This window comes from Panthera pardus, unplaced genomic scaffold (genome assembly GCF_024362965.1).
Source record: "Panthera pardus isolate Hobbes unplaced genomic scaffold, ASM2436296v1 HiC_scaffold_16, whole genome shotgun sequence".
In the NCBI taxonomy this organism is placed as follows: Eukaryota; Metazoa; Chordata; class Mammalia; order Carnivora; family Felidae; genus Panthera; species Panthera pardus.
The window spans coordinates 174,221-201,696 of NW_026526721.1; the positions used below are offsets into that span (position 1 = coordinate 174,221).

Here is a 27,476-nt window from a genome sequence, read left to right on the forward strand (position 1 = left end):
CCCCTGCTAAAGCCCTCTCTGCCGAACTCAGCAGGTGCGCAGAGGAGGGCCAGGCCGCTAGCAGCGCACAAACACTGAGGCGGCCAGAGAGGCGGATAATGATGGGCAAGTCCGGCCATTCGTCGACTCAGCATCCATCAGCAGCAACCCACATGCATGGGGACCCCTGGCAACAATTGAGTGCTTCTCTGTTTCTACCTTAAAAGACACAACCGATTCTGTTACTGGTGGTTCTTCTCCAAATGAGAAGGTGCACAGTCCCAGGGCGGTCATTGTGCCCATCTCTGGCTCTATTAATTACCCCCCAAGTTCAGTCAGGGTTCCACTGAAAATTCAGTTACCTAAAGAGGAATGAAATGCTACCCTCCAACAGCTTGTTTGTAAAATAAAAAATGGGAAGGAGAAAGAAGAAAAAGGTTGGTAAATAAACACGTGTGGGTAACAAGCAAACGCTGTGCAAGCTTCTACAGGCCCATTTATGTAACCGGTCACAAGGTCACCATTGACACTCATGGCTTCCTTCTTCAACTACCCATTCCATATGTCCTTGGCCCTCAGCAGGAACCTGTTCTGGATTCCTTATTTTGGTAGGATGACCCAAACCTTCATCCCTGAAGGGCCCGGGTCCTCAATAGTCCTGCTTTATTTTTATTTTTTGGTTGCTGTAGTTTTCCGGTAATCCCTACTGGTGGTCATGGAAGTACTGAGAGATGTCCCAGCAAATGTCCTGTGTCCCCAGTCCTCCCTGCCTCTACTGTGTAGGTAACCAGACTCTCCTCTCTGACTCTCCCCTCCATGATTGGGATCAATTACTCAGGCTAGTGGATTAACCCTTTTTTTGCCTGACAGTTTAGAGGCATAAGGAGCCCAAAGTGGCTAGGTGGCAGTCTCAGCTTCTAATTCAGTGGGACCACTGCTATGACCCCTGAGGAAGCACTCCGCTCTGGAGACAGATCTCCAAACCATCTCAAAGTTGCCAGGACAAGAAACAAAAATTCTGCAAGTAGGTCATGAAGTGCACTAATGAGAGGGACACCTGTACTTCCAACTCTTGATTCCCAGACCTGCATATCCCGGCAATGGGGACACAGCCGCACATAATGGACCCTGATTCGAAGTGTGTATGGCATCCGATAAGATAGAACCCATCCTTTCAGGATGTTACCTCCCTTAACTGACTCTTCAGGAAGCTGTCTCGCCTTTCACTGTCAGCCCCTTCTGAGTTAGTGGACATGGGACAAGACCGGTGAATCTTACGGGCCTGAGCCCATCGCGGCATTTTCCTTGCTGTGGAATCAGTTCCTTGATGATACACAGTGCTGTCCAGAACGCCATTACAGTAGATAAGGCTTTTGTGACGTCATGGGTTTTGGTGCTGGCAGAAACAATACAGTGGAGGGAAGTCAAATCCATACCCAGAACATACATCTATTCCAGTGAGGACAAGTCTCTGCCCCGTCTGTGATGGAAGAGGCCCAGGGTAACCGGCCACCAGGCGCCTGGCGGCTCACCGCAGGGCTCGGTGTTGGCAGACCAGACACCTGGGGGCGGCAGGAGCTGGGGCAGCTTCGGTGAGGGGGAGTCCATGTTGTCGAGCACGCGCACGCCTCCACCCCTGCCACGTGGCCACTCTGTTCACGGGCACATGGAGCAAGCCCTGGCATGGCTGTGGCGAGAGCTGGCTGACACACACGGGGCTGATCATTTTCCTTCTGATTATGAGGAGACCCTTCTGCAGTGCACGCCCGTCGGCGGGCATTGGCTCAGAACACAAATGTGTTCACAGACTGCTCCTCGACAAAGGTCCATCCACACGCCTTCCCCAGGGCCTCCTGTCACCAATTTTCCAATCCTGTTCCTTCCAAGTTGCTGACCAACCAAATCACTAGCAACTGCCCCCAAATGGATACAGATCCACGCTCTGGCCACTGCTCACTCCAGACATAGTGGACAACCACAGGCACGGCTCAAAGTTCTGCCATGAGAGGATTCCTTTACCACTGTCCTTCAGGGTGAGCTTTGAGCGGGGTGCCGCTCTGTATCCATCCAATTCAGGTGGTGCCAGCATGGCACACGCACCCACCTGTGAGCCAGCACAAGCGTCTTCTGTCATAGTCAACAGCTTGTAAAAATACCCCAGGAGGGGCACCTGGGGGGTTCAGTCGGTTAAGCTGAACTGTCATTCAGTCGATTTCAGCTCAGGTCACGGTCTCAAGGTTTCATGAGTTCAAGCCCACAGTCAGTGCAGAACCTGCTTGGGATTCTCCCTCTCTCTCTCTGCCCTTCCCGTGCTCACTGTCTCTGACTCTCTCAAAATAAATAAATAAACTTAAAAAAAAAAATAAAGACAGAAATACCCCAGGAGTCCACAGACATGGATTGAGAAAAAGGAGGCAATGCAACAGGACTTGGTGTCCAAGGACTCAGAGCCACCTGCTCATGCCTCCTAGACATTTCCATTCGATAATACGCTACTGTTACACACACCCAGACTTATGGCGACGTGGATCAGACAGCACTTGAGCTGCATGGTTTCCTGATGTCCCAGGGTTAGGTGTTCAGTCTCCACTGAGGTCTAACAGCAAACCAGAAGCTGTTCTTTTTTTCTTTTTTAAAATTTTTTTAATGTTGGTTTGTTTTTGAGAGAGAAAGAGAGAGAAAGAAAGAGAGAGAGAGGCAGACTGCAAGTGGGGGAGGGGCAGAGAGAGGGAGACACAGAATCCAAAGCAGGCTCCAGGCTCCGAGCTGTCTGCACAGAGCCTGATGTGGGGCTCGAACTCATGAACGTCAAGATCGTGACCTGAGCCGAAGTCCGACGCTCAACCGACTGAACCAGCCAAGTGCCCCTGAGAAGCTGTTCTCAAAATGGGAATAGCTAGCTGCCAAACAAGACACAGACTTGCTTCAAAATCCTAGAAGGACCCTCCTATCAGCGCTTGTCAGAGGGTCCGTACTGCGTCCACATGTGCCAGAGACACTTCAAATATCATCAGATCTGCAGGATCCTCTGAACCAATGGTAACACAGCTTGGCCTGCAGCCTAAACTTGCTCTGGTCCCCACCGGAAATGCCAGCCTCATGGATGGAAGTAGCACACGCACATGTAGTATATGTCATGTCTAAAGCCCCCAAACCTCAACCAAATGTTATGCCTCTTTTCCCAGCAGGTGGTGCCCGGGGGTTCTCCAACACGCTCCAGAGCACTGACACCACCCCTGGAACTTCACTGAGGTGGTGGCCCCTAAAGATTTGGGGGCCTTCTCTCCCCCCGTCCAGTTTGCAGATGTCTTACGAAGGCATCAGACCCAGTCAGCGTCCTGTCTTCAGTAGAGTGGGCCAGTGTGCTGCTGGTCAAGGTCTCCGTAGACAATACTCTGGCATTGAGCAGGAGAGCGGATGTATCCCTGAGGCAATGCTGTGAGGGTCTGCCTGCAGCCTGCCAGGTAAAAGCAAACTATTTCTGGTGGGTCTTAACATTGGTTTTGAGTAACAGATGCCCAGTGCCAGGGCCTGTGATGATCTTCTCCAGGAGAGATGTTGCATCTGGCACAGCAGCTGAAGCCACCAGCTGACCACATTTGCGACAGTCCCCATTCTCCCTAATCCACACGCCGTCTGCACAGGCCAAACTGGCAAGTGAAATGGGTTTGTGCTTAGTATCACCACCCCTTCTTATGTCAATTCTTTGAGAACGGCATTCATCTCTGAATTCTCCCAGGGGTGCAGTGTTTCTCAGTTTACTGTCACGATAAGAAGGGGAAGTTCTAGGAATGTTCCCCTAGCTTTGCCTGTCATAATGGTCCTCAGCTGGTATGTAAGAGTGCCAGTGAGGGGATTCTGCCAGTGGCCAACTATGTCTGTTTCGATTATACTTTCAGGTGCACCTCCTGGGCCCACTGTGAGCTGGTCTAGTTAAGACTCTATCACCTGACCACCACAAATTCCTACATGGACTAGTGGGCCATGGTGCCATTTTGTTGCCCCAGGAATTAGGACCAACTCAGAGCCCATATCTCATAACCCGTGGAGAGGTCTAAGTGTTTCCTTTCAGATCTAAATGTTTTCACTATGTGGTCACATTTGGGAGTAGCTGCAGGTCCCTTGGGGAAGGTATAAATGAAGGTTCTTAATGTGTACTGGCAATAAGTACAAGGGCCTTGTCTCAAGGGAACCTGGCCTCACCTTCAATCAAGAGACTCGGGGTCCAACCCAACTTAAGTCTGGAAACTTGGGAGACAGGCTGCGATTCTCCACACTGGTGATTCAAGTCAGATTTTGATTACCAGACCTGGAGTTTTTCCTGTCGTGTGGGTTAAGGACTGCTTGAGTAGGCTGTGCATCTGTCTCATTCCCAGGGACACTGTAATCAGACAACCACTGCCAAAGATCTCCATGGACCAAAGCATTCTGACTACTGGTATGCCCCTCTGCCATCACCCCACTGAGATTCAGGAAGCCTGTCCCAAAGGCACCATCTCACATGGTCATCTGTAGGCTATGAAGAGCTTCCTACGTGTTCTACTCAAGAGCATAATTCTCATTGCTTTAGTGCAGGGCTCTCCTGTGGAATGCAGGGGTAGGGACTAGATGTGCAGGTCACATGTGACTAGACCAGGGGTCCAGTCCAATGAGATGAGACCCCAAGTTGGGGAATTGGGAGAGGGGGCCAGGGTCATCTGGAAGTGTGAAGGCCAAGGAGGAACCGTGGGCCCCAGACAACCTTGTGGATGAGGGCCATGAGCATCCCTCTCCCAGGATGGTTTTAATTTGCCCTAAGTAGCTCCTCTGTCAAGAGGTGGTGCTGACAGCTGGTGAGGTCACATGCACCCTCCCCTGTTCTTGCGAAGTCTTGTGTTTGTGAGGTCCTGTGGGTGGGTACAGGGTGCCACCCCGGGGGCCCCATAGCACTTGAAAGCCCCTCTCATCCAGAGGGTGGAACCTCTCTCAGCCTGTGAGCCCTGGCACCCCTCTCCCCCAACTCTGCTCCCACAGAGCCTGAAACACAGTAGGCACAAGTCCCACTTGGCTGTCCCAGGAGGCTGTGCCGTGTGTATCCAGAGGGCAGGCCCCTTGCTTGGGCATCCAGTAGCTGAATGAATAGATTCCAAACTCCTTTTTTCTCTGCAGGAGTGGGCTGAAGCTGTTCTGTGTACACTGAAGGGTGAACACAGGGTGAACCCGTGCCTAGTGCCTGGCACACACCACCCAGTGCCCCTGCTTTACAGAACACACATGCATGTGACCCTTCACCAGGCATCAACCTGTGGGGCAGCCGAGGACATAGGATCAAACCACACCACTCAGATCCTACCTCATGCAGGTGTGGGTGCAGGCTGGGGGTCTAGGACGGGACAGCTCAAGCCCCAAGGCTCGCAGCTCAGTGCTGTTTCCAGGACATACTTCCAGGTATTGAATAGTCAAGAATTTCCTGGTAAAACAGATGACAACAAAACAGCTGTGACCACGGACATCTTGCATCCTGATCCTTCGAACGTGGCGGCTGTGAGCCCGAGTCAGCAGAAGGGCCCTGATTCGGATTCAGATGTCCTTTGAGGAGTTTGAGGCCACTGCTTTCTGTGTAATTTGGCTAAAGGAGTGGCTGCCTTTGGGGTTCCACTTGGAAACAGCTCAGGAAGGGTACAGCTGAGGACGGCAGGGGGTCTGGACCCGCTTTCCTGTGGCCGCTGTGAGGCCCCAGCGAGGGGAGCACCAGCAGCACCTCTGTGCAAAACAGAGGCTGACAGTCTGTGAGGTCGCGCCAGGGTGAGGGAGGAGGCCTTGGGGTGCACCTGGCAAGTGTCCTCCATCACATTAAATGAGGCTGTTCCCCTCAAATATCAGGGATCTGCTTTGCCATGTGTTTCTGGAGCAGCCCTTCTCAGCAGGGTCGGGGGGGGGGGGGGTTGCTGTCCAGGCGGCCTTGGGGTGGCCAGGGCGAGTGGGGGCGAGCAGGGGGAAGGCTGGGAGGCAGCAGACGGCGCAGGGGCCTCTCCGCTGGAAAGCAGCCCGCGGGCCCTTCGTCCTTGTGTTCAGCCTGTCCTTGGAAGCGCCACGGTCTTGGCTGCACATTTGCTTTGTTTGAATCAATTACTCGGTCTCTCTCCTCGCCCCACCCCCAACCTTGCCTTTAGAGGAACATCAATATTCATGTATAAATTAAAAAATAGCACAAAAAGCTGACTCTCTACTTCCTGCCCCACGGGCCATTTTCTTCCTTGGCCCAAGCGCAGTCCTGGCTCCCCAGCAAGTCCCCGGGTGGCCGCCGGTCAAAGCGGCCCTGTGTGCGGGCCTGGCCGCCAGCTGCCCCCACCCCCACCCACCGCCCCCATTGGCTGCCCGGGCCTGCAGCGCCGCGCCCCACCGCCCGGGAGGAATAAGAGGCGCCCCACAACACTCCTGCCACTCTGGACGCCACAGCCAGGAGGTGACAGGAGCGGCCACCAGGAGCCACTGACGTGAGGACACTCAGGGAGAACCTGAGGGAACCGAGAGGGTGGGGTGGGGTGGGAACTAGGTGTAGGTTGGAAAGCCCTTTTCGGATGATTGGCAGCATTTCATACATGGGGAGCTTTTTTTCTTTTTAAATTTAAATGCAAGTTAGTTAACATCCAGTGTGGTCTTGGTTTCAGGAGCAGAACCCAGAGATTCATCTCTGACATATGACGCCCAGTGCTCATCCCTAAAAGTGCCCTCCTTAACCCCCATCCCCCACTTAACCCCCCACCCCCACCCCTCCGCCACCCCCACCGTCATCAACCCTCAGAACCCTCAGTTCTCTGTATTTAAGAGCCTCTTATGGTTTGCCATAAGTCTCTGTTTTTATCTTAGTTTTCCTTCCCTTATTACTGCTTTGTGGACATGAATGCGTCAACTCTAGGCAGCTAGAGGTTCACTCTGCCTGAGTTTTACACCACAAATCAGAGAACCCTCAAGGACAGTGGCTCGAGGTGGCTGCTGACATTTCCGCAGAGGTACTAACAAACGTTGCTTCTTCCCTAACTCTCTGAAGAGCAGGGTTTCTGCTGAGCATGACTGGCAAGCAGAGTGAGGTCAGCCCTACTCAGAAACAAATGCTTTCCTTTCCTGTTGCTTGAGTCCTGGGTTTGCAACCGCTTCTCAGTTTTCCCTCAACAAGGAAATGCCAGGGTCCCCCTGGACACCACCCAGAAATTACATGACAATTGGGAGGTCTTTACAAGTAAATTACAATCTCGGTCAAAGAGTTTTTGTGGGTTTAATTTCTTCAGTCTTAGAATTTCTCAGGGAGGTAGGCCGCTTCCCTGGGGGGCAGGGGGAGCCCCTCACCACATCCTGTGTGTTGTGTCCTTCCAAAAGGAGTTCAAGCCCAGACGCCCTCTTGCTTTCCACATAAAAAGATCAATGCAGGAATAAGAGGCAAATTAATGCAAGAATAACATTCACGGAACTAAGTGGAAAGGAAATATGGATATTTGATTTCCATTTCTCTTAAAAGATAAGCTTTAAACCATCTATTGTTTCTTAGCAAAGGGAAGAATTTAAAAGGAAAAAAAATTTAGTGTGGTTATGAAGAAAATTACATTATATGGAGTTTTCAAACATATGCAATATGTTTTATGCCTTTCCTTCAAAAAAATCCCACTGGGGTGCCTGCGTGGCTCAGTTGGTTGAGTGTTCAGCTCAGCTCAGGTCGTGATCTAATGGTTCATGAGTTCAAGCCCTGCACTGGGCTCCAAGACGACAGCGCAGAGCCTGCTTGGGATTCTCTCTTTCTCCCTCTCTCTTTGCGCCTCCCTTGCTTGCATTCTCTCTCTCTCAAAATAAATAAATAAACTTAAAAAAAAAAATCCCACTAGTCATACTTCACAAAAAAATAATTTAAGCTCTCCTTCCCTGACGTATCACAGACTTTGTGAAGTATCAGAATGATGCAAAAGTTTCTTGGGTTTCTTGTTTTGTTTCCAAAAAAGAAAACCTGAATGTAAAGGATAGGAAAGAATGAAATGTTAAAAGATTTTAATCTATCTGAATTGTTCTATCTATGTGTGATAGAGCTGACTTTTAGGGACTGTAGGGCAAAACAAAGGATACTGATTATTAATAGGGTGACTTTAGCAAAGATGAGGTCAAGACAAAAATCCTCAATCCTTTCTCTCTGAGAAATCAGAAATAAATAAAATTTTAAAAATTTCTTCCAGTTTATTTTCTAGATATAAGTGACATGTCCAACACGGGAATGATTTTTCCACAATTAGATGTAGTTCTCAGATCTATTTTGTTTGTTTGTTTTTTGATGGGGGACATTTTAATCAACAGAAATCTGAATTTAAAAGTCACAGATAATTTCAAATAATGATCTAGAAATTGAATATAATCTACCCGGCAGACAGATGTGGAGGCTTCTCCCTCTGGGACCTGGGGGGAGGGGTTACTCATCAGACCTGCCCCCCGCCCCCCTAAGTACCCCCAGAGCTGTAGGCCCGAGTCTCAGATCTATTTTGAACTGTCATAGAGCAAAGATTTTGTCCTGGTCGGAACTCAAGGCCATAGGTTGGTAAATTTCTCTGGCTGAGTGTCTCAGTTTTTGAAACAATCGACAAATTGTCCTCTGTAAAATGTACCTAATTCCCAGGATTAAACAGATATATCCTGCTTGCAGGCCACGGTCTGAGGTACATGTGGTGAATGAAGTAGGAAGTTTCATACTCTGATACCTGCAGAGAAACAGCAGCTCCCGGCACTGCGGGGGCGGGGAATGCTAGTGCCCGGCTGTGGCTCAGCCTCCTGCCCCATTTGTGCATCCCTGCCTCAGAGCCAGCCTCACTCTCTATGGCTTTATAATATATTTTTGTTTCTGGTTGGTCTTTGCGGATCTTTCATTGATCTTTTTCAAAAATGTTTGTGGCAATTCTGCCATGTTCGTTTTTCCAGTTCAGTTTTGCAGCTTTTTGGTCATGTTCCTCACCCATCAAAAAAAAAAAAAATAAATCTCTTAAAGATTTTTATTTAAAGTGAGTTAAATTTATATATTATTAGAAAGGAAAGTTCCTGCATTTTTATGATCTTTAGAATCATTTGCAAGAAACTGCATTTTTCTTGCTCAACTTATTCTCAAGTAATATGTGTGTGTTGCTTTATGAGTTTATGAATAGGATTTTTCTACCATGTTTTCTAATTGTTTATTGGTAGAATACAGGAATACTACTGATTTTTGTAGCTTCATTTTGCCCCTGGCCACCTTACTTCCTTCTAGATAATTCTAACAGCTTGCAGTCAGTGCTCTGCTCCCCTGTACTGTGTCACTTCATCTTGGAGCCCTGCAAGGGCAGAGGGTGGCCTACTGGGAAGGAAGCAGGAATCGACCCCCAGGCTCCCTCACTCCTGCACTACAGTCTTTTTGCTGAAGTTTCCCATTGGCCAAACCCAACCAGAAGCCAGAGGCCACGGGGACAGTGAAGGGAAGGGAGGGCAGGAGTGGCTCTGAGAGGCAGACGGGACAACTGCTCTCAGCCTGCAGGGGAGATGAGCCAAGGCCAGTCCAGCCCCTCCTCTGGTGCAGGGGAGATGAGCCAAGGCCAGTCCAGCCCCTCCTCTGGGTTGAGGTCCGTAGAGCGAACGCATTAACTGTTCTGTGTGCAAACAAGGCAAAAAGCATGAGAAGGAATCTTTCCTTTGTGGACCCCTAGGATGTCTGAGCTGGAGAAGGCCATGGTGGCCCTCATTGATGTTTTCCATCAATATTCCGGAAGGGAGGGCGACAAGCACAAGCTGAAGAAATCTGAACTCAAGGAGCTCATCAACAATGAGCTTTCCCATTTTTTAGAGGTGAGTCTTGCTTTTTAAAAACGACAGTTTGCCATTTTCTTCTCCACTTAGAAAACCACCTGGACACTTCCTCTTTTGAGCTTCCCTGAAAGTGATTCCAGTTACATTTCAGGACTCCTAGGATGCTTCTGAAAACTTGTTTGTGCAACTGAACCCTCACTAGAGAGGCTAGCTTAGATGACCCCGCTGTTTTCATTTTCATCTGTTTTGTGTATAGTAGGAACAGCAAGGAAAAACTGCTATTTCAAAGGCAAAAGCACAGGTTCCAAATAATGCTGACTCTTCTATGAAAAATCTAAGGATTTACAGCAATAATGACAGAATGGGATGAAAAATATACTCATGACTTATCATGGGCCACAATTAACATACAAGAAAGATGTTAAAGATAGGCTCTTGATTTGAGGAAAGGACTGTTTTTGCTTTAGCTACAGGTTTAGCATCTGCCAGCGGATGCCATTCACTCAGCAAACATGACTGAGCAAGCACTATGTTTGCCACTGGGAGAGACACAAGCCCGAGGACACGGCCTCCGCGTCTGGGGCACCCAACCTGGCACGTCAATGAATGGCCACAGCCTACTTGACTGAGAGCATGAGAAGGGCCCTGTGCCCTCTGGAGGCTATAGGGCTTTTCAGGGGGATCCATGGAGTAAAAGACCCTAATTTAGGAAGCTGCGTGAGTGGTCCCGATAAACCGGTGGTAGAAGTAGGTCCAGATACCTATCCTGGACTCACTTCCCCGCCCACAATCTCCACTGCCTGAGGGTCAGTCACCCATTGTCTCCACTGCATACCAGTCTCATACCCTCGAGGCACTGAACTGCAATCCACCTGGCACCTGACCTTCCTTTAGTGTCCAGAACCAAGTTCACCGAAGTGACCAATCACACACACAGGAAATGGCCAAACAATGAACCAGGGCACTAAGGTCTGACCAAGAGCTAATTCCGGGGAAGATGCCAGAGCACCAGGACACGGCCCAGCTGCACGGTGACAAAGAGCCCCCCTCCGGAGCCAGCTGAGCCTCTCAGTGCATGATGAGCCCCAGGGTCCAGCAGCAAGGCTGGCGGGTTCTCCTGTCCACGCCCCGACCCAACTCTCCATCGCTGTGAATGGCACCGCCAGGTCAGAGGAGGCGCCTGTGCGCTTAGGGGTAGGGGGCATCTTCTGGGGCCGATTTCAAGACTCGTTTTCTCAGGCATGCAAGTTCAAGTGGCAGTTGGCCACCTGCACGTTCAGTTCTCCCACCAGTTCCACCTTCTAACAATCAAAAGTCCCAGTTTCTTCTGTAACAAGGATTGTTCTAAGGATGAAATGAGATAGTGTTGGTCAAGTACCAAACATACAGTGAAAGTACTTACCAATAATTATTAATTTTATAACAGGAAAAACTTAGCATGTGGGAACCACAATTTATAAAAGATAAATAGTTCATGGCAAGCACATCAAGATGTCATGAACATCTGTTGGCCTAGTTTTGTCAGGGTAATTCCAGGCTGGAGGCAAATCTATAATGGGATTGAAAGAGTGTACTGCTCCCCTCTGTCTGAGGCAGATGTTTCCAGGTCCCATCCAACCCCACTGGAACCAGTCCTTCACGTTTTTATATCCAGCCAGCTACACGCGGCTGCTTCCGGGCAGGCTGTCTTGCTCCGGGACCCGGCCATTCCGAACCAGCGCACTTATGCTCTTTGCTCTTCGTGCCCTGCCGTTCCCACCACGTGTGTAGCCCTGCACAGCGTTGGCTCCTCTCACACCACTTACTGGGTTTCAGGGTTGGGCAGCAGAGTCATCGGAAAAGTCCCATGATGCCAGAAAGCAACTCAAATGGCAAAAAGAACACAAGGAGTTAACAAATAAGGACTTCCACACGCAGAAACAGTGAAAACCTCGGGCGGAACCAAAAGTTCATTTTTTCTTCCAAGATGTTTGCTTACAACACGCTCGGGCTTATTTAGAACGTGTGTTTTAAGTATAGTGGAGCACAAGCTGCAGTTTTTCGAACCTGGTTGTTCCATTTAGTCTTTTCAAGTAGCCTGGGGCCCAGCAGACTCAAAGTAAGGTGGAAGAGAAGGCCCGGACCCCCAGAGACTTCTGCCCAGCCAAGAGCCCCCTGGTCACAGGAAAAAGCTTTCTGGTATTTTGCATTTTACATCTTAAGTTGCTTCTGATACAAATTATTAAGGTGAGCCAACGATTAATCATGTTTTGATGGCTCTAAACTTCATTTAAAAACAAGATGGGCAATGTCTCTTCTATCTCCTAGGAAATCAAGGAGCAGGAGGTGGTGGACAAAGTCATGGAAACTCTGGACAATGATGGAGACGGCGAATGTGATTTCCAGGAATTTATGGCCTTCGTCGCCATGGTTACCACTGCCTGCCACGAGTTCTTTGAACACGAGTGAAGCGGAGAGAGCTGTTCCTGTGGCAGAGACGAAGGTCACACAAGGACGCAGAGGGCAAGGGCTTGCAGGCTAGTAGGAGCTGAGCTTTCCAGCCGTGTCGTAGCTAACTAGGAAGCTTGATTCGCTTTGTCAATGACAAATTGAAAACCTCTTTCCAAGGGCCGTCTTCCAACGGCCCCCGTCACTATCCCTGCCCCGTTAGGCACACGTGTTAGCTGACTGGCCCCAGGGACTCGGTCACGACCGCTTGGGAGAGTGGGTTCTCGGTCACGGAGCGTGTGCTCCGCCCGCCGTCACGGCTGCGGAGAACCCTAACCCAGAAAGATCAAACCGGAACCAAAAACGACTCTGGACGCTGGTGGCTTCCTTAAGTCTCCACCATTGCCAAACACACAAAGTTTTGCCCACCATCCTTTGAGAAGGCTGCCCTCCCTTAAATCTGTTCTCATCGGCGCACAGGAATGTGCGCGGGGCACATCGTGGCGGCGCGGTGACAGCGATGAGCTGTGGTGAGCTGCGACCCCGGGGAAATACTCAATACTAACGGTCCTAAAGGAGGAACATGTCTCCCAAGCCACCAAGTACTGGCATTTTAATTGTGACCGCGACTGCGGGTCACAGTTCCACACTCAGCGCAACTCCCCCGAGAGGCTCACAGCTCGCTGGGTCTGTGGGGGGACGCGTGAGCGGCAGCGGGAGCACCGCCCGCCCGAGCGGGGTTCCGCTCCCGCCTCGGGAGACGGGCGTTGTGCAAGTAACTCTCTTTGCTTGGCCTCCTCTCCTGTCCCTAAGGCGGTGGGTTCCTAAAGGGACGTGTCCGGTCTGTTGGGGTCATTCCCCGCTTGTCTGTGCCCGGCCGGGGTCTGCCCACGGCTGTTGGGAGAGTCGGTGCGTGTGCAAAGCTGAACTTTATGCTTGGGTATCCACGAATGCAAATGTGTTCTAAATATTAACAATCACTTCCAGGAAAATTCAAATTAACCTCATCCACCCCTTATTCTGCTGCTTTTTTTTAAGTGCACAGACTTGGAAATTCACAAACCAATTGATTGCTTGTATTTGCATTAAATAAAAAGAGTCCTGTAACAATCCTCCGTAGCCCTTAAACACGAAACCACGTGAAATACCTGCAAACCTGGAAAGAGGAGTGAAGTCAATGGCCTGGCATCATCGTCACCGCAGACGCTGCACTCCCCAAAGTCAGGGCAGGTGCACAGGGCCAGGGACACTGGATGGGCGTGAGGTGGGTAGGGGTGTGGTGTGAAGGGAAGCGGCATAGATGGGGCAGGGTGCAGAGGGGTGAGAAGGTGCCTGGAGCAGTGTGATGAGGAAGGAAGGGGGTGGAAAGGAGTGGTGAGATGGAGGTGAGGCAGGGTGAGGAGGAGGGGTGATGCAGGGTGAGGGGGGCGGGGGGGTGTGGGTGGAGGGGGGTGGTAAGAGGGTTGAGGAGGAGACACCAAGAGAGGGGTGGTGTGCGGTGAGGTGGGGGTGAGGAGGAGGGGTGAGGAGAGGGGAGGCAGGCGTGGTGAAGAGGGGTGTGAAGAGAGGGGTGAGGAGGTACCTGGTGAGGTGGGGGTTAGGGTTAGGGTTGGGGCCGGGGAGAGGGAGAGGGGAAGCAGGAGTGGTGAGGAGGGGTGTGATGAGGTAGGGGTGAGGGTGAGGGCTGAGGTGGGGGTGAGGAGGGCGGCTGAGGGGTAGGGCAGCACCAGGTGGGACAACCCCCGGCCACGGGCTCCTGCCAGGAACGTCCAGCCTGGTTGGCGTCGGGGTGGCCTCCCCCGGACTAATCTACTAATGGGCTAGTCCTCGGAAGCCGAGCTGTGATTGGTCTGGCCGGTCACGTGCCCAGGGGGATGGGGGGTGGTGCCTGCACGGGCTGGGAAGAAGCGGAGACCAAAGTGGCAGTCCAGGCATTTGGGGCTGGGGACTGAAGCCAGCACGTAGGGACCGTCTCCAGGGTCCCCTCCCCTCTCCCCGCCGATGGCTTGCCCTCCCAGCCCTCCCCCAACCCTTCCCCCCCCCTCCCGTGAGGGGGAGCACCGTGTCAGGACAGGCGTCTGGGACGCTCCTTTGTGCTCTGGCAGGTTTGCTCCCCACAGGGTCACTGGCACCTGCTGCTTGTCCCACCATCCTGGCCCCGTAGAGCCTTGCAGTTGTTGACCTTGGAAATAAGACAGCCAGTAAAATCACCAGCAAAATGGGTTTATTTAAGAATGGCAGAGAATGGAGCACTTGGGGGGCTCAGTCAGTTGAGCCACCTTGATTTCAGCTCAGGTCGTGATCCCAGGGTCATGGGCTGGGCTCAGATCCTGCTTGAGATTCTGTCTCTCTCTCTCTCCTTCCACCCGTCTCCCACACGCTCTCACAAAAAAAAAAAAAAAAAAAAAAAGAAAAGAAAAGAAAGGAAAAAAAAAGAACATGGCAGAGAAATTGAAATTCACAACGTGCAAGGTATGACAAAGCACAGGCGGGTCCAGAGAACACAGGAAAGTTGCTTCACAGAGAAGAGGAAGGTAGGAGCGGCTGCTCTGAAAGGAAGGTGCACTGCAGGCCAGTGAGGACAGCCGGTCCGGGACCAGGGTCAGTGCTGGGACAGCTGGGGCGGGAACACAGGACGAGGAGCAGGTCTGGGAGGACCAGGGGGGTCCAGCACAGCTGTCCGGCTCGGCCGCGGCTGGCATATGCCTTGCGCAAAGGGGTCAAGGTGCCAGAGGGAGGAGGCTGGCAAGCGGGCTCTGGGCTACAGCTCACACGGTGTGTGTTCATCACCAGAGGACCGCCTGCTGCGTTAGCCAGAAGTTGGGTGAGTCCCTGCTGGTACCTCCCCTGCCCACTTGGATCCAAGAATCTCAAGGTGACTCAGTTCCCAGATGTCCACCCGGCTTGCAGACCAGACAGGAACAAACTGGAGTGTACTGGCCCCCAGCGAGCCTGCCATAGCCGCTGCTGAGTCTCCCTGGTGGTTCCCCCATCCAAGGGGTGCTCCTTCACCCTGAGGAGGGAGGCTGCTTCTCAGCATGTCTGCACAGCCACCTCCAGGGCTCCTGGGGGCTTCCTAGCACAAAGACCCCTCATTCCAGGTTGTAAAATGCCCATCCTCCTCCTCTGACCTCGGCTGGGGGTGACCCGCCCTCACCTCCAGGCTAGGTCTGGGAACGGGTGGTTAACGTCCCCACAAGGCTCCTGGCCGGCACTGCTGGTCTGACCATCCAGAAGCTGCCGCAGGCATTTCCAGGTGGGCAGTGGGCAGGGGCGAGGTGTCCAGTTGGGGCAACGACCTGTCTCAGGCATCACCAGGGAAGATCAGCTCCTGGCTGAAGCCAGGAGCAAATGCCACTCAGTCAGCCACTGAGGACCTCAAGGATGGGAACGCTGCATCGTTCATTTTTTTATTTTTATGTTTGTTTATTTTTGAGAGACAGAGTGCGAGTGGGGAGGGGCAGAGAGAGAGGGAGACACCGAATCTGAAGCAGGCTCCAGGCACCGAGCTGTCAGCACAGAGCCTGATGCGGGGCTCGAACCTACGAACTGTGAGATCATGACCTGAGCTGAATGAAGTCAGACACTTAACCAACTGAGCCACCCAGGCGACCCTCCCTGGTTGGGTTTTGATTCAATCCGGTACTGGTTTCGATGGGCTCCCAGTGGAGGTCCCACGGCCAGAAGCAGCTAGACCAGCTATGTGGAGGAGATCACATTTGACCAATGAAGAGGAAACCTCACATGGGGCAGCTGTCCTGGTGACTTAGGTGGCTGTCCTGTGCCCAAGACAGACAACTTTGTATAAGGACAGGAATAAAGAGAGGGCATCGAGTTTCTGGATCTTACTACCATTCCAGTGGGGGGACTAACTTCCAGCCAAGAGGCAGGCTTTCTCCTCCCCATAGAGTAGCCACGGCTCGAGGATTGTGGCCTGAGCAATAAGGCTTTACTCCTTGAAAAGCCTCTGAAATGAGAGTAAAGGAAGGAAAGAGTACTTACCAAGTTTGCACCGGCTCAGAGTCCAGATAAAAAGACGCGAAGCCGCACGTTGGGTGCCAAATGATGGGGTTGTGGGGCCACGGTGGGGTTCGGAGCTGACAGCCAAGAAAGAATTCTTGGAAGACATCTTTGGTTCAAAAAGGTCATTTTATTAAAGCATGGGGACAGGACCCGTGGGCAGAAAGAGCTGCCCTGGGGTTGTGAGGAGTGATTTATTATATACCTTCAGGTTGGGAGGGGGTCAGGGACAGCGTAAGTCTAACGGATTTTGGAAACAAGGTTTCCAGGACCTCAAGGGGCTAGAAGTTAGGGGAAATGTCATTTATTACTGTTTAGTAAAATCTCAGTTATGAGACCCTTCTGATGTAGACCAGGGGGCCACAAGCCTGGAGTATGATTGCCAGCATATATCTTGGGGCAGTTGAGATAAAGGAAGTAGACTTACAGGATCCTGGGGGGTCAGGATAAAGTTAAGGCAAGATTCCCTTTTGCCCCCAGCCAAGTGTCATCATCCAGGCAGCTCAACTCCTAGAGGAAGGTCACTCTGCCGGTCTCAGGGACTTGTTAATGGGCTGTAGGCAGTAAGGGAATTTAAGTTTTCACTTGCCTTAGTTTCCCACATCACCATGGCAAGCACTAAAACCCCTTTCCTTTGTTCTGGGTGGCCAGGAGTGTCTGAGGGATATCCTACAGATCCCACCCGGGGGCAGGGGTGCTTGCTTGTACTTCCCCCTCAGCTTGCCCCAGCTCCCTCATCGGGAACAATGGCACACTGCTGAGTGACACGCCTGCCTTCGGAGCTCAGCAATCAGTGGAGGCAGGATCGCACCTGAACTTGCCTTCTCAGCTTGCCTCTCCTAGCTTGGAACCATCAGCTTACAAACTGGGCGAGGGGGATCGGGCCCCAGTATCCTCAGTGGCATCTCACCCAAAGGAGAGGCTCCATCCACAAGGTGGCTGGGTGGAAGACGAGGTTATGGCTGTGCTGACCGTCCTCTGAAACAAATCAGCTCTATTCATAATCTGAAACTAAGCACCAGTAACCATAGTTTGCATAAAATAATTAGAACATTTTAAAAAACAACCTAAATTAAGAGGTGCCTGGGTGGCTTTGTTGGCTGGGTGTCTGACTCTCGATTTCAGCTCAGGTCATGATCTCATGGTTCGTGGGTTCAAGCTCTGCACCGACTTGTGGAGCCTGCTTAGGATTCTCTCTCTCCACCGTCCCCCCCCCCCCCCACCCCCCGCCCCTCACCTGCTCACATAATTTTTTTTTAAGTTTATTTATTTTGAGAGAGAGAGAAAGCGCGAGTCAGGGAGGGGCAGAGAGAGAATCCCAAGCATGCTCCCCACTGTCAGCACAGAGCCCAACGTGGGGCTCGAATTTACAAACCGTGAGATCATGACCTGAGCTGAAGTTGGACGCTTAACTGACTGAGCCACCCAGGCACCCCTAGACGTGATAATTCTTAAAATCTTTCTTAATGTTTATTTACTTTTGAGAGAGAGAGAGAGAGAGAGAGACGGTAAGCAAGGGAGGGGCAGAGAGAGAGAGGGAGACACAGAATTGGAAGCAGGCTCCAGGCTCTGAGCTGTCAGCGCAGAGCCCGACGCGGGGCTCGAACTCACAAACCGCGAGATCATGACCTGAGCCAAAGTTGGCTGCTTAACTGACAGCCTCCCAAGCGCCCTGAGATGTGATGATTCTTAATGTAAAATGGTTCCTACAAATCAACCAAAAAACCTTTGAGTGCAGTAAGAATTGCTGGATCCGAATACAAATGAGAAACAAAAACGACACATGAAAACATCTTTAACGTGACTAGACGTGACAGTTACTTGACTGTAATTTGGCAAGGACTTATTTTAATCTGTCAGGCTGCTGGAAGAGGCCCTTCTACCCTTCTGGAGGGCAGAAGGCACCCAACGCTTCACACAGGGCATGACCTCTGACCTGTCCACTCTGCCTGAAGGACCCGCGCCCGAGGCAGCACCTGTCGCCGCGGACGTGAGGACTCGGCACTGCTGAGGTGTAGTGTTCAGTGCTGGTGTGGACAGCGAGAGGAAAACGACCTTCAGTCACAGCACACCCGTAAGACACGGTTGTTAAAACATGTAGAAGATATATATCATAGATTAAAAAGTCTGTAATTTATTAAGTACAAAAACTAATATAAAACCATATGATCCTAATTTTGTAAAAATCCTTAAAAAGAAAAAATTAAGCCCTGAAAGGATTTTTGTTAAACCCTAATGCTGCGATTAATCAGAGGTAGGATGATAGGAGATCTTAATTTTCTTCTTTACACGTGAATGTGCTTTGTAGATTTTATGCTATCGGCATAAATGCTTTTATATTCAGAAAAAAAAAAACGCATGATAAAATACATCCTATATGGGGTAATTTAAAAAACATTTTCACACATTTCAAAGTGCAGAATTACAAATAGTCAATACCTTTTATTAACATAATGATATAAAAAAATTTTAGTGTGATATACAGAATTCCCAGAGAGTACTTTTAAAACATTTTAATGCGCTTCTTAAAATCTGAATTTACAAGACACCTTGTCTTACTGCCACTGACCTTTCAATACAAAAATTTTACAGTATTTGTTTGCTATAAAACTACAACATTAAGATTAGGGTTAGGTAGTTTTTCCCCGTTGGCCATCCCGTTCTAAGGAATGTCCATGAGTCCGCCGCTAGAACCTCTGTATGTCAGACAATAAGTTACACAGATTCTGTACATAATTACAATAGTTATTAGAATTCCAGTATGCTGTGACATACTAGCCGCAGCTCAACACCACAGGCAACAGAACTACTATGCACGTGCTATTTGTAGCCAAATATGAGTAGGATGTGAGAGTCCGCCCACTTAGCCAGACCCATTTGGTGGTGAATTTAAAATGGTAGAGAATTAATAATAGCTTTGTTAGGCACTGTTCCAGGCTAATTCCTGAAAAGCCTGGTTGTTCCTAGGAAGCATGCATAATTCATAAACTTTCCCACCCTCAATCCCCCCCAAACCCCACAACTTCATAACACTCTTTAATAGCTATATAAAAATAATCTGTCTTAAGGTTTGAGCTTCGCTTCAAATTCTTAAAAGTATCTAAAGGATTTTACATTCTCTTCTTTGATTTAGGTTTACTATATTACATCAGTTTCATCAAGTTTGAATAAAATAACTGAATATGGTTTGGCCAAGTTTTATAGGCACACAATTGAAACTGCGAACGCCAGGCGGGCAGGGGTCTCTCCGCAGCCCCCAGACTGCATGCAGGGCGCTCAGCAAATAGCACGAACGACCTGAAAGCCTCAGACGCTGCCGCCAATGCTTCCAAGTCTGTCGAACTGTAATAAAAGTAACAATTCAACACAATTCCATGTACCGAGAAGAATTCATATTGTGGAGTTACCACAACAGGTACTGTAACGGCACAGCATGGAGTCACAAAGCTGGGACAGTCGTCTCAGACTAAATGCTGGTTAATCTTCCCCAAACAACGCGTCTAAGCTGACAGCCCCAAATGGCACTTACTGAGTATTCGTGACAACAAATGCAGACAACTGGGCACACCTGTTTCAATAATGAAACCAGCAGAGGCAGTGCCGTGTGGCCACAGCGGGGCCTCGGGTCTGAGAGTGGGGAGGGCAGGCCAGGACTGCCTCCCTCCATCACTCTGCTCCTCCCCAGGGGCCTCAAGTTCTTTCTGGCAGGAATTCTATACATGAAGTTGTCATTTGAAGTGAGAATAAATAATTGAATTTTTAAAATCAAGAATGGTATTTTTAGCCTAAAACAAGTGCAAACTCGCAGCACAGCAGAGCGCTCGTGATCCCTTGCCGCAGCCACTCCAGGCCCCCTCGCGGGCGCCCACCTGTTCAAATACCGACTGACAAAGGTCCTCGAAGATGAAAACATTTCTTCAAATAGTCAGGAAGTGGCTCCTAAAATGAGATTTGGGGATCCTTGGGACGGGTCCGTAAAAGCAGAGGGCACAGCATTCCATGAAGACTGGAGTCTTTTCTGGTGGCTGCAGACAGTGTGGTGTCTTCACAAGCCCCAACACCTCTGACCGGCTCCCGCACCAGGAGGCCGGGGACCACACCTGTCTCAGGAACGTGGGGTCGACAGGCGGCACTCACATGTTGTAGGCGACATAGATGGGGTCCAGCTGGTCAGCCAGGAAGCCATCGCGCAGGTGCATGCGCTGCTTCTCGCCCCGAGAGTTGATGGGGATCACACCTGGGTCCACAATGACCACCACACCCACGACCAGGTGATGCTCCTCCAGCACGACGTTTGTCACCAGGGCCACCAGGTCCAGCGCATCCTGCTCCAGCCCATCCAGCTCCACCACCACCACCAGCAGGTTGGTCCAGGTGAACACGGCACTGCAGGGACAGGGAGGGGTAGATGGCATCATGCATGGGACGGGCACAGGCTTCTGGGAGCAAATGGACAAGTGGGAAATGGTGCAGGTACAGGGTAGTTGGCCTGCACTACTGCCCAACATAATTTGAAGTTGGGCTAAATGTGTTTTATGGGAATCTGTATTCTAATTGAAGTCCTTCATAAGAACCAATAGTATTATTTGATGTTGAAAGCTGTATGTGTCCCAATTCAAGCTCCCTTCAAAGTGAAGTCATGGTGAGTCATGACCACTTAAATGTAAAAATTCACATTAAAAACAGAAACACTTCAGGATAACTGTAGACACCTCATGTTTTGGGGGCCAGACTCTTGCTTTACAGGTGGTCGGGAAACGAGAAAGAGGCTGCGAGGGGCTTGGGGTCTGCTGCCGGAGAGGCAGGTGTCCGCCAGCACACCCCCCCGTGGAGAGCGTCTGCAGGGACAGAGGCTGCAGGGACAGGGGCTACCGGGCAGGGCGGGACGTGGCTCTCACCACTCGGCGATGCTCCTGTGGGCTCGAACCACGGACGTCTCGATGTCTATGGGGTGGTAGCGCATGCCTCTCAGCTCCAGCGTCTCGTCCAGAGATCCGACCACGTACAGCGCGTCGTGCCGCTCTGTGAACACGGTGCAAACACCTCAGAAGGGCACCCGGGGAACGGCGGCACCTTCCACGTATCCGCAGCAGCCCCGAGCCGCGCTCTGTGGGACGGGGCCCCGCTGTCCACACAGCAGGTGACAACTGGGCCTCCTTGGAGGTGGTGCCGTCCCCTCGGTCCCACGCGAGGGCGCCTCTGCAGCCAGGAACACCTCAGGAAAGTCAGGCCAACGTGTGAACACATATTTAGAAATAATCTGTACCATGTCTGGAAACAAAACAGCATCTGTAGGGACACCAGAAGTTCTGACTCGATCTGGTAAACCTGCTGTGGCCTCGGGGACCCTGCAACTTTCAGGGTCATGCAAGGGGAGGGCCTGGTGGCCTGATCACTAACACCCCCACATCCTCAGCAGAGGCCGAGGGTCCAAGGCCGGTGAGGGACACCCACAGTGGCAAAACAGTAATATTCAGAGAAAACTGCTATCAGAGCACCCCCAAGTCCTTCACCCCCGCACCTGAAGATACACGCTCACAGCACAGGGTGAGGGGTCAGCAGGAGTCCCTGAGCTGTTGAGGCATGAACGTCAGACTCTCGGGCCACAGCGGCAGGCCTCCCGTGCGGTGTGGATGGACCCCACCACACATGCGGCCCGTGTGCAGGGGGTGAAAGGTAACCCTCACCTCCACTGGCGTCAGTGAGCTCTGTTCTTCGAAGGAAACCCAGGTAGCCAGTCCTTGCCCAAATGGTCTGTGTGTCTCCAAAACTCAGCCGGGCACTGAAGTGGTCAGCGTGGAGCGCCTCCTCCCCATAGACCGTGTAGTAGCCGGTGGCGTTGTGGGGGCTGCTCACCCAGATCTGGTGGGGCCCAGGGGACAAGAATGTTGGCACGTCACAAACGCTGGGCACAGGTTCTGCCGTGAGACAGCCACTGGCCGAGTGAACAAAGGCAGGGGGAGGGGGAGTTGTTTCAGTGTCTCTCGTCTTGTGGCTCGAGCAAAACTGCAGGCACAGAGAAAGCAGACAAGCAGCTTTTCTCTCCTTGGAGCGAAGCGACCCCTCCTTCGCCCTAGGAGCCACCGGTGGGACTCTGTGGCACGGATGAGCTCACAGAGGCGCCTCCCTGCTGCTAACGTCGAACTACTGTTGACAGTGAGAAGGAGTCGGGAGCTCGTCCCACATCCACAGAGGGACCGGTGAAGGGGCTGAGGGCTCACAGGACGGAGCGGGCACGGCCACTACACTCGCCCTGCAGACATGCTAAGTTCACATGCATCCACGCACCCTTGTCTGCCGCACCCGTGCTAGCAGTACCCAGAGTGTTGTGGGGTCCCCTAGGGAGTCCTTCTACACACTGGGCCCATCCAGGACCCACAGTCTCCTCCCCAGACTGAGCGCCTGGCTCTAGACGCAGGCAGCCAACAGGCCTTCTGCCAAGAGGTGGGTTTCCCAACCTGGCACAGACCCTTTGTGACTATCTCGGGGGCAAACTGTTACCCTAACAGGCCAGGGTCCAGCTGGCCAGCAAGAGGGACGGCTGAGGGAGGCCCCATGCTGACCACACCCAGCCCTGGCACAGGCACACCTTCCAATCGGGACACCAAGCGACCTCTGGGAGGCCCTGTGTAAATACCCCCGAGCCCCCATCCACCGGGACCACAAGGGTCCTTGTACCCTCCTGGCATGCCCGCAGGCCTGGAACCCATCGTAACAGACCAACTCGGGCCTCTACTAGGCTCCTGGGGGACAGTCCCCCCTGCCCCGCGTTACTCTAGACCCACTCCCACGCATTCGTGCAAAGCCTGCACCCTCTGGGTGTCAAGGACCCTCCCTCAGGGACTGCTTTTCTAGGGGAGGTGCAGTTTCTGTGCAGCTCCTCAGGCCCCCCAGTTCCTACAGAACTTGAGGTTTCCCTTTGCTGGAGGGCAACCCTGGGGTGGGCTTCATCCTGCAGGACCCAAAATCCTCTGCTGAGAATTCCCGACTCTGGGACGGATAGGGGAGAAGGGAAGGGACAGCTGCTGAGGCCATGGGGGCTCCGGGTCCCCTGCCTTACCTCTCCCAGGTGTGAGTCTCCAAGGGGCCCTTTGGTCTCCGTGTGCGCGATAATGACCTTTACCCCAGGGAGGATCTGGAAGGAGAGTGACGTGCACATGTTAATGATGGGGATGGTTAGAAACCAACCTAAACTTGACTTTGAATTTTAATCGAAGTAAGAGACTTTTTTTTTTTTTTTAAAGTAGGCTACATGCCCCAGTGCACAGCAGGCTTGAACTCATGACCCTGAGATCGAGACCTGAGCTGAGATCAAGACTTGGATACATAATGGACTGAGCCACCCAGCCACCCCCATAAGAGACCCTTTAATAGGTAAAATAAATAGTGAATCTTAGCAAAATTATCCCAGTTCCTAAGAACCGACCGTATTTTGGATTTCAAGAGGGGTGAGGAGGGTTTGTTTCCGTAAGCATCTGCCGTACCTGAGGTCTTTCATTAAGGACACAAGACGACGACCTGCCCCTTGTAGGGCACACGAATGTGGGGTGCCGTCCACACATCACGCCTGCCTGCAAGGGGCTCTGTCGGCCCCATGAGCCCCAGTCCTGCACCGGGAAGCTAGCCAACAGGGCACGGCTGGCTCAGGCACACGGGGGCACCGGCTCTTCCCCAGCAGCCTTGGAGAACACTCCAGGGGAGGTGCCTCAGCTCAGGGGACCCCAAGCCTGGGCCCCTGTCAGGCCACCCAGACACCTGTTCTGTCTCAGGTGGCTTCCCCATATGAAACAGAGGTCAGTGGGGACCTCCAGGCAGGTGGGAAGGGTCAAAGGGTCACGGGAAGGTGTGGATGCAGGCGCTGTTGCCCATGGTCACCCTCCCACCTCCCCCCGCAGCTTCAGCCACACTGGCTCCTCTGCAGCTCCCACTCCCACTCCAGGACCTTTGCAACAGCTGAGACTTCTGCCCCACGTCACTGCGGCTGTCCCTCCTCAGGAGCCTGACCTTTCACCCTCCACACCCACCCCTCCATAGACCCATGGGCTGGTCCTGTTGCTGCCCCACTGCCCTGTCCCTCTCTGGGCACTTCCCTGCCTCCCTAGAGGCAGCTGTGACCACCAGGGTGTGTGAGCAGAGCTGGGGCAGCCCTTCCAGGCTGCGTGAGCTATGCCAGCCTCCACGTCTCGCCTCTGGGACTGTGTAGGTCTGGGACAGGTCACTACCTGTGCTCTCGACCCTACCACGATGTGCGGCGAGAGCCGTGGGAAGCCCTATGACTGGGGGCTGTCTGTTCCTGGCCACACTGGGGACACAGCCCCGCCCTCGAACCTGCTGTCTCCTGGTGCCCAGCAGCTTAGTCACAGCACCCAGGCCATATCCCCATCTTCATCACTGCCTGGTAGGGCCGTGTGGGTACTCTTCTTTCCTCAAACATTCCCTGGTTCTGAGGACGCCTGCTCTCCAGATACCCGTGAAGGCATCGGGCCCCGAACCAAGAGGCCCATGGCCTCAAGCCCCACAGTGGGAGATCCTTCTGGGCTTCTGTACCTGAAGCCCTCCCGTTCTAGGCGTTAGCTCAGAGGTGTCCTTGTGTGTGCTAGTGGGGAGGAGAGGAGCCCTCTGCATCAGCCCAGTCCCAACCACAGTCGACCTGTGTCCATTAGGACATTTTTATTTTTATTTATTATTATTATTTTTTAATGTTTATTTTTGAGACAGAGAGAGACAGAGCATGAACAGGGGAGGGTCAGAGAGAGAGAGGGAGACGCAGAATCCAAAGCAGGCTCCAGACTCTGAGCTGTCAGCACAGAGCCCGACGCGGGGCTTGAACTCACAGGCCGTGAGATCATGACCTGAGCTGAAGTCGGACGCTCAACCGACTGAGCCACCCAGGTGCCCCCATTAGGACATTTTTAGCCCTCAGCACCCACCAGGGGCTAACATAAGAAAGGACCTGGGTGTAAGTCCCAGCTTCCACTACCTTTCCAGACTCCGTCAATGGCAGACTGTGCGGAGAACCCCGTTCTACCAAACGTACCCTAAAAATTAACAAGGGAAAAGGTAATCAGAAACTGATTATCACTGTAACGGTCAGTCAGTGGACAACACCACACCTCCAGGGTTTTGCTCACGACCTTGCTGTGACCTTGGAGCAGCGACTACCAGCTCCACATGCACCAGCCCCAGCTGCCTGGCTTACATGCCACTGCTCAGGGTAGGGGCTTGCTCTAGGGTTCTTGGGGCCCTCCCTGGACCAGATGGCCCCACTCCAGGAGGCTTCACCACTGTTTACCTCAAGCTGCAGCATGGCCACGTTTGAGGATCCAGAGCCAGGATCAAGCTTCAGAGCTGGGAGGGACCCAGACTCACAGGTACATACCGTGGCCCCCAGCACACATTTACTGATGTAAAAACTAAGTCCTGTCTTAAAATGGTATCATGTGGAAAACATCCTTGCCTTGGCTGGTTTGCCTGTTTTCTATCCCACGAGAAGACACATGCCAAGTGTTCGTACCTGACATCATCCCTCCTGGTCATGGGAACAACAGATACCGGGATGCTGCCTGAGCTGTGCTGACACAAGGGAACAAGAAGGAAGCCCAGGCTCCCCCAGGGGACTCAGCCAGCCAGCTGCCAACGCCGGGGTGCTGGGAGGTCCAGGCAGGGCAGACCCAGCCTGCAGAACTTCACCTGTGGGCGTGGCGGACCCTCACCTGTCATGGCGCAGCGCCCTCATGTCCACGTAGACGGTGGTGGGGTCTGGGCCGGCCGTGCCCTGGAAAGGAGAGCAGCAGAGGACCTTCATCTCATTTTCAGGAGTGTGTCCCCATCTACACGGGCACAAGCCGTGTGACAGCTCTTCCTGGGTCCTCAGGGGACGCCCAGGAAGGCAGCTGCTCTGCTCAGGGCACTGAGCATGCCCAGGGGCATGGATGGCTTCTGTCCAAACATCTATGTGGCTTGACAACATTCAGAGACTTGTCCAATAACACTGACTGGAAATCTCAAGTCCTGCAGTTTTACGTGTCTGCTCTAACACTTGTCTGTTCCTGCTGGTCCCTATACTCTGTGCTTGGTGAAAACACCACCGTAGGTTTTGGAAGGCATTTTCACCAGCCGTCAGATTGGGCCTGGCCTCTCACCAGCCGACCGGCTTCTCCTGAGGGCTGAGCATGGCAGAGGCTCTCCCAGGGATCGGCCCGAAGGACGTCTCCCTGCTCTCCTCTCATCAGACACTTGGGCACTGGTCCTGCCGAGGATGTTATATGTTCCATTTAATCGATAAGAAACATCGAATTAAATGGACACTCTGGTCAACATCACTGTCTAAAGATGCCAGACAGTGTAGCCTATGTCTGCCCTGGAATTAAAACAACAATGATTGTTTGAGACCAAACACTGCTCTTCCTCCAGAGGTAACGCTAGGACTGTTAAATTCTTTTGAAAATAGCTTTGCTCTTATATTTGGTTTCAAGGGAGCTTTTATATAACATGCCAATAACATCCACTGTGAGCAAAGTCAGACAGCAAAGGAAACATGTATTTGTCTGGAATTCACAAGAAGGTCACATGAACTCATGGGGGAAGCACAGAGGTGCCTTGAGGTTGAGGTCAAGGTCGTACCTGCTCAGCCAGCTTTCCCAGCCTGTTGGGCTGACAGAGGCAAAGAAGGCCAGCAGAGCGAGACAGGGAGGAGACAGCCACAGGAAACACAAACAGAAAGCAACAGGCCACGTGAGAAACACACAGTAAGAGAAAGCAAAATACGTCACTGCATCTCAAAGCGCAAACATGAACAATCCATTAAGATTTTCGCAATCATACGTGGCATCCCACGCGCCGACAATAGAATAGATACCTTCAAATATTGAGTAAATGCTGAGCAGAGAGTAAGGTCTTCACTTAGAGCCGCTAACTGTGCATCAACAGCCTGACCGATGCTCAGTCATACTTTCTACACTAGAGAGGGATATTAGGAGAGGACCCTAGCCCACCTCCTCCTGCCACATAGCAAGGGTCTGTGGCTTGGAGAGGATAGCAGTCTTCAAGGTTGAGAGGACATCAGCAGCAATGCCAGGAGAACAGGAGGACAGTCTCTGCATGTAAGACCTGCCCTGTGCCCGGCAGGTGCGCCCCGGCCAAGGACCAGGGCTGAGCAAAGGCCCCGGAAGCCTGGCAACAGCCCGGGATCTGGGCCCGCTCTGGCTCCAGTGGTGCCTCTTCTGCCCTGTAGTTCTGGAACCACTTCGTGGAGTAAGGCATTC

The 27,476-nt window shown here is 52.1% G+C and overlaps 3 protein-coding genes across 15 annotated transcripts in view; 1 reads left to right on the forward strand and 2 right to left on the reverse strand.

Annotated features, from left to right (window-relative positions):
- PRMT2 (protein arginine methyltransferase 2) overlaps positions 1-13,959 on the reverse strand; it is a 71,174-nt gene extending 57,215 nt beyond the window's left edge. The window contains exons 1-2 of one of the 4 annotated variants that reach the window (XM_019434674.2): positions 13,341-13,959; positions 5,312-5,428 (exon numbers count right to left, since the gene is read on the reverse strand). The gene's annotated coding sequence lies outside the window, so the exon portion shown is untranslated. The remainder of the gene's footprint in view (positions 1-5,311; positions 5,429-13,340) is intronic. The other 3 variants (XM_053902914.1, XM_019434675.2, XM_053902913.1) reach the window with 3 other exon arrangements.
- On the forward strand, positions 6,327-13,304 carry S100B (S100 calcium binding protein B). 2 transcript variants are annotated; one of them, XM_019434681.2, is made up of 3 exons: positions 6,327-6,455; positions 9,666-9,804; positions 12,073-13,304. In XM_019434681.2, exons 2-3 carry the CDS (start codon positions 9,667-9,669, stop codon positions 12,211-12,213), a joined length of 279 nt encoding a protein of 92 aa, XP_019290226.1. In that variant the 5' UTR covers positions 6,327-6,455; position 9,666; the 3' UTR covers positions 12,214-13,304. The 2 variants fall into 2 exon arrangements, with proteins under 2 accessions (XP_019290226.1, XP_019290225.1); XM_019434680.2 differs by having other exon boundaries at positions 6,365-6,493.
- A 4,675-nt stretch (positions 13,960-18,634) lies between the features above and the next one.
- The window catches only part of DIP2A (disco interacting protein 2 homolog A), a 117,693-nt gene continuing 108,851 nt past the window's right edge, over positions 18,635-27,476 (reverse strand). For 7 of the 9 annotated variants that reach the window (XM_053902921.1, XM_053902920.1, XM_053902916.1 and 4 more), the window contains 7 exons: positions 26,836-26,865; positions 25,926-25,987; positions 25,193-25,250; positions 23,273-23,347; positions 21,900-22,074; positions 21,111-21,234; positions 18,635-20,598 (listed from right to left, as the gene is read on the reverse strand). In XM_053902921.1, the coding sequence (XP_053758896.1) occupies positions 20,346-20,598; positions 21,111-21,234; positions 21,900-22,074; positions 23,273-23,347; positions 25,193-25,250; positions 25,926-25,987; positions 26,836-26,865 (777 nt within the window). In that variant the 3' untranslated portion in view covers positions 18,635-20,345. The remainder of the gene's footprint in view (positions 20,599-21,110; positions 21,235-21,899; positions 22,075-23,272; positions 23,348-25,192; positions 25,251-25,925; positions 25,988-26,835; positions 26,866-27,476) is intronic. The other 2 variants (XM_053902918.1, XM_019434649.2) reach the window with 1 other exon arrangement.

Excerpts from the sequence above, each read along its gene's own strand:
- S100B (XM_019434681.2), top strand. The coding sequence starts at position 9,667 with ATGTCTGAGCTGGAGAAGGCCATGGTGGCCCTCATTGATGTTTTCCAT. Across the intron at positions 9,805-12,072 it reads AGCTTTCCCATTTTTTAGAG|GAAATCAAGGAGCAGGAGGT; the intron begins GTGAGTCTTGCT and ends TCTATCTCCTAG.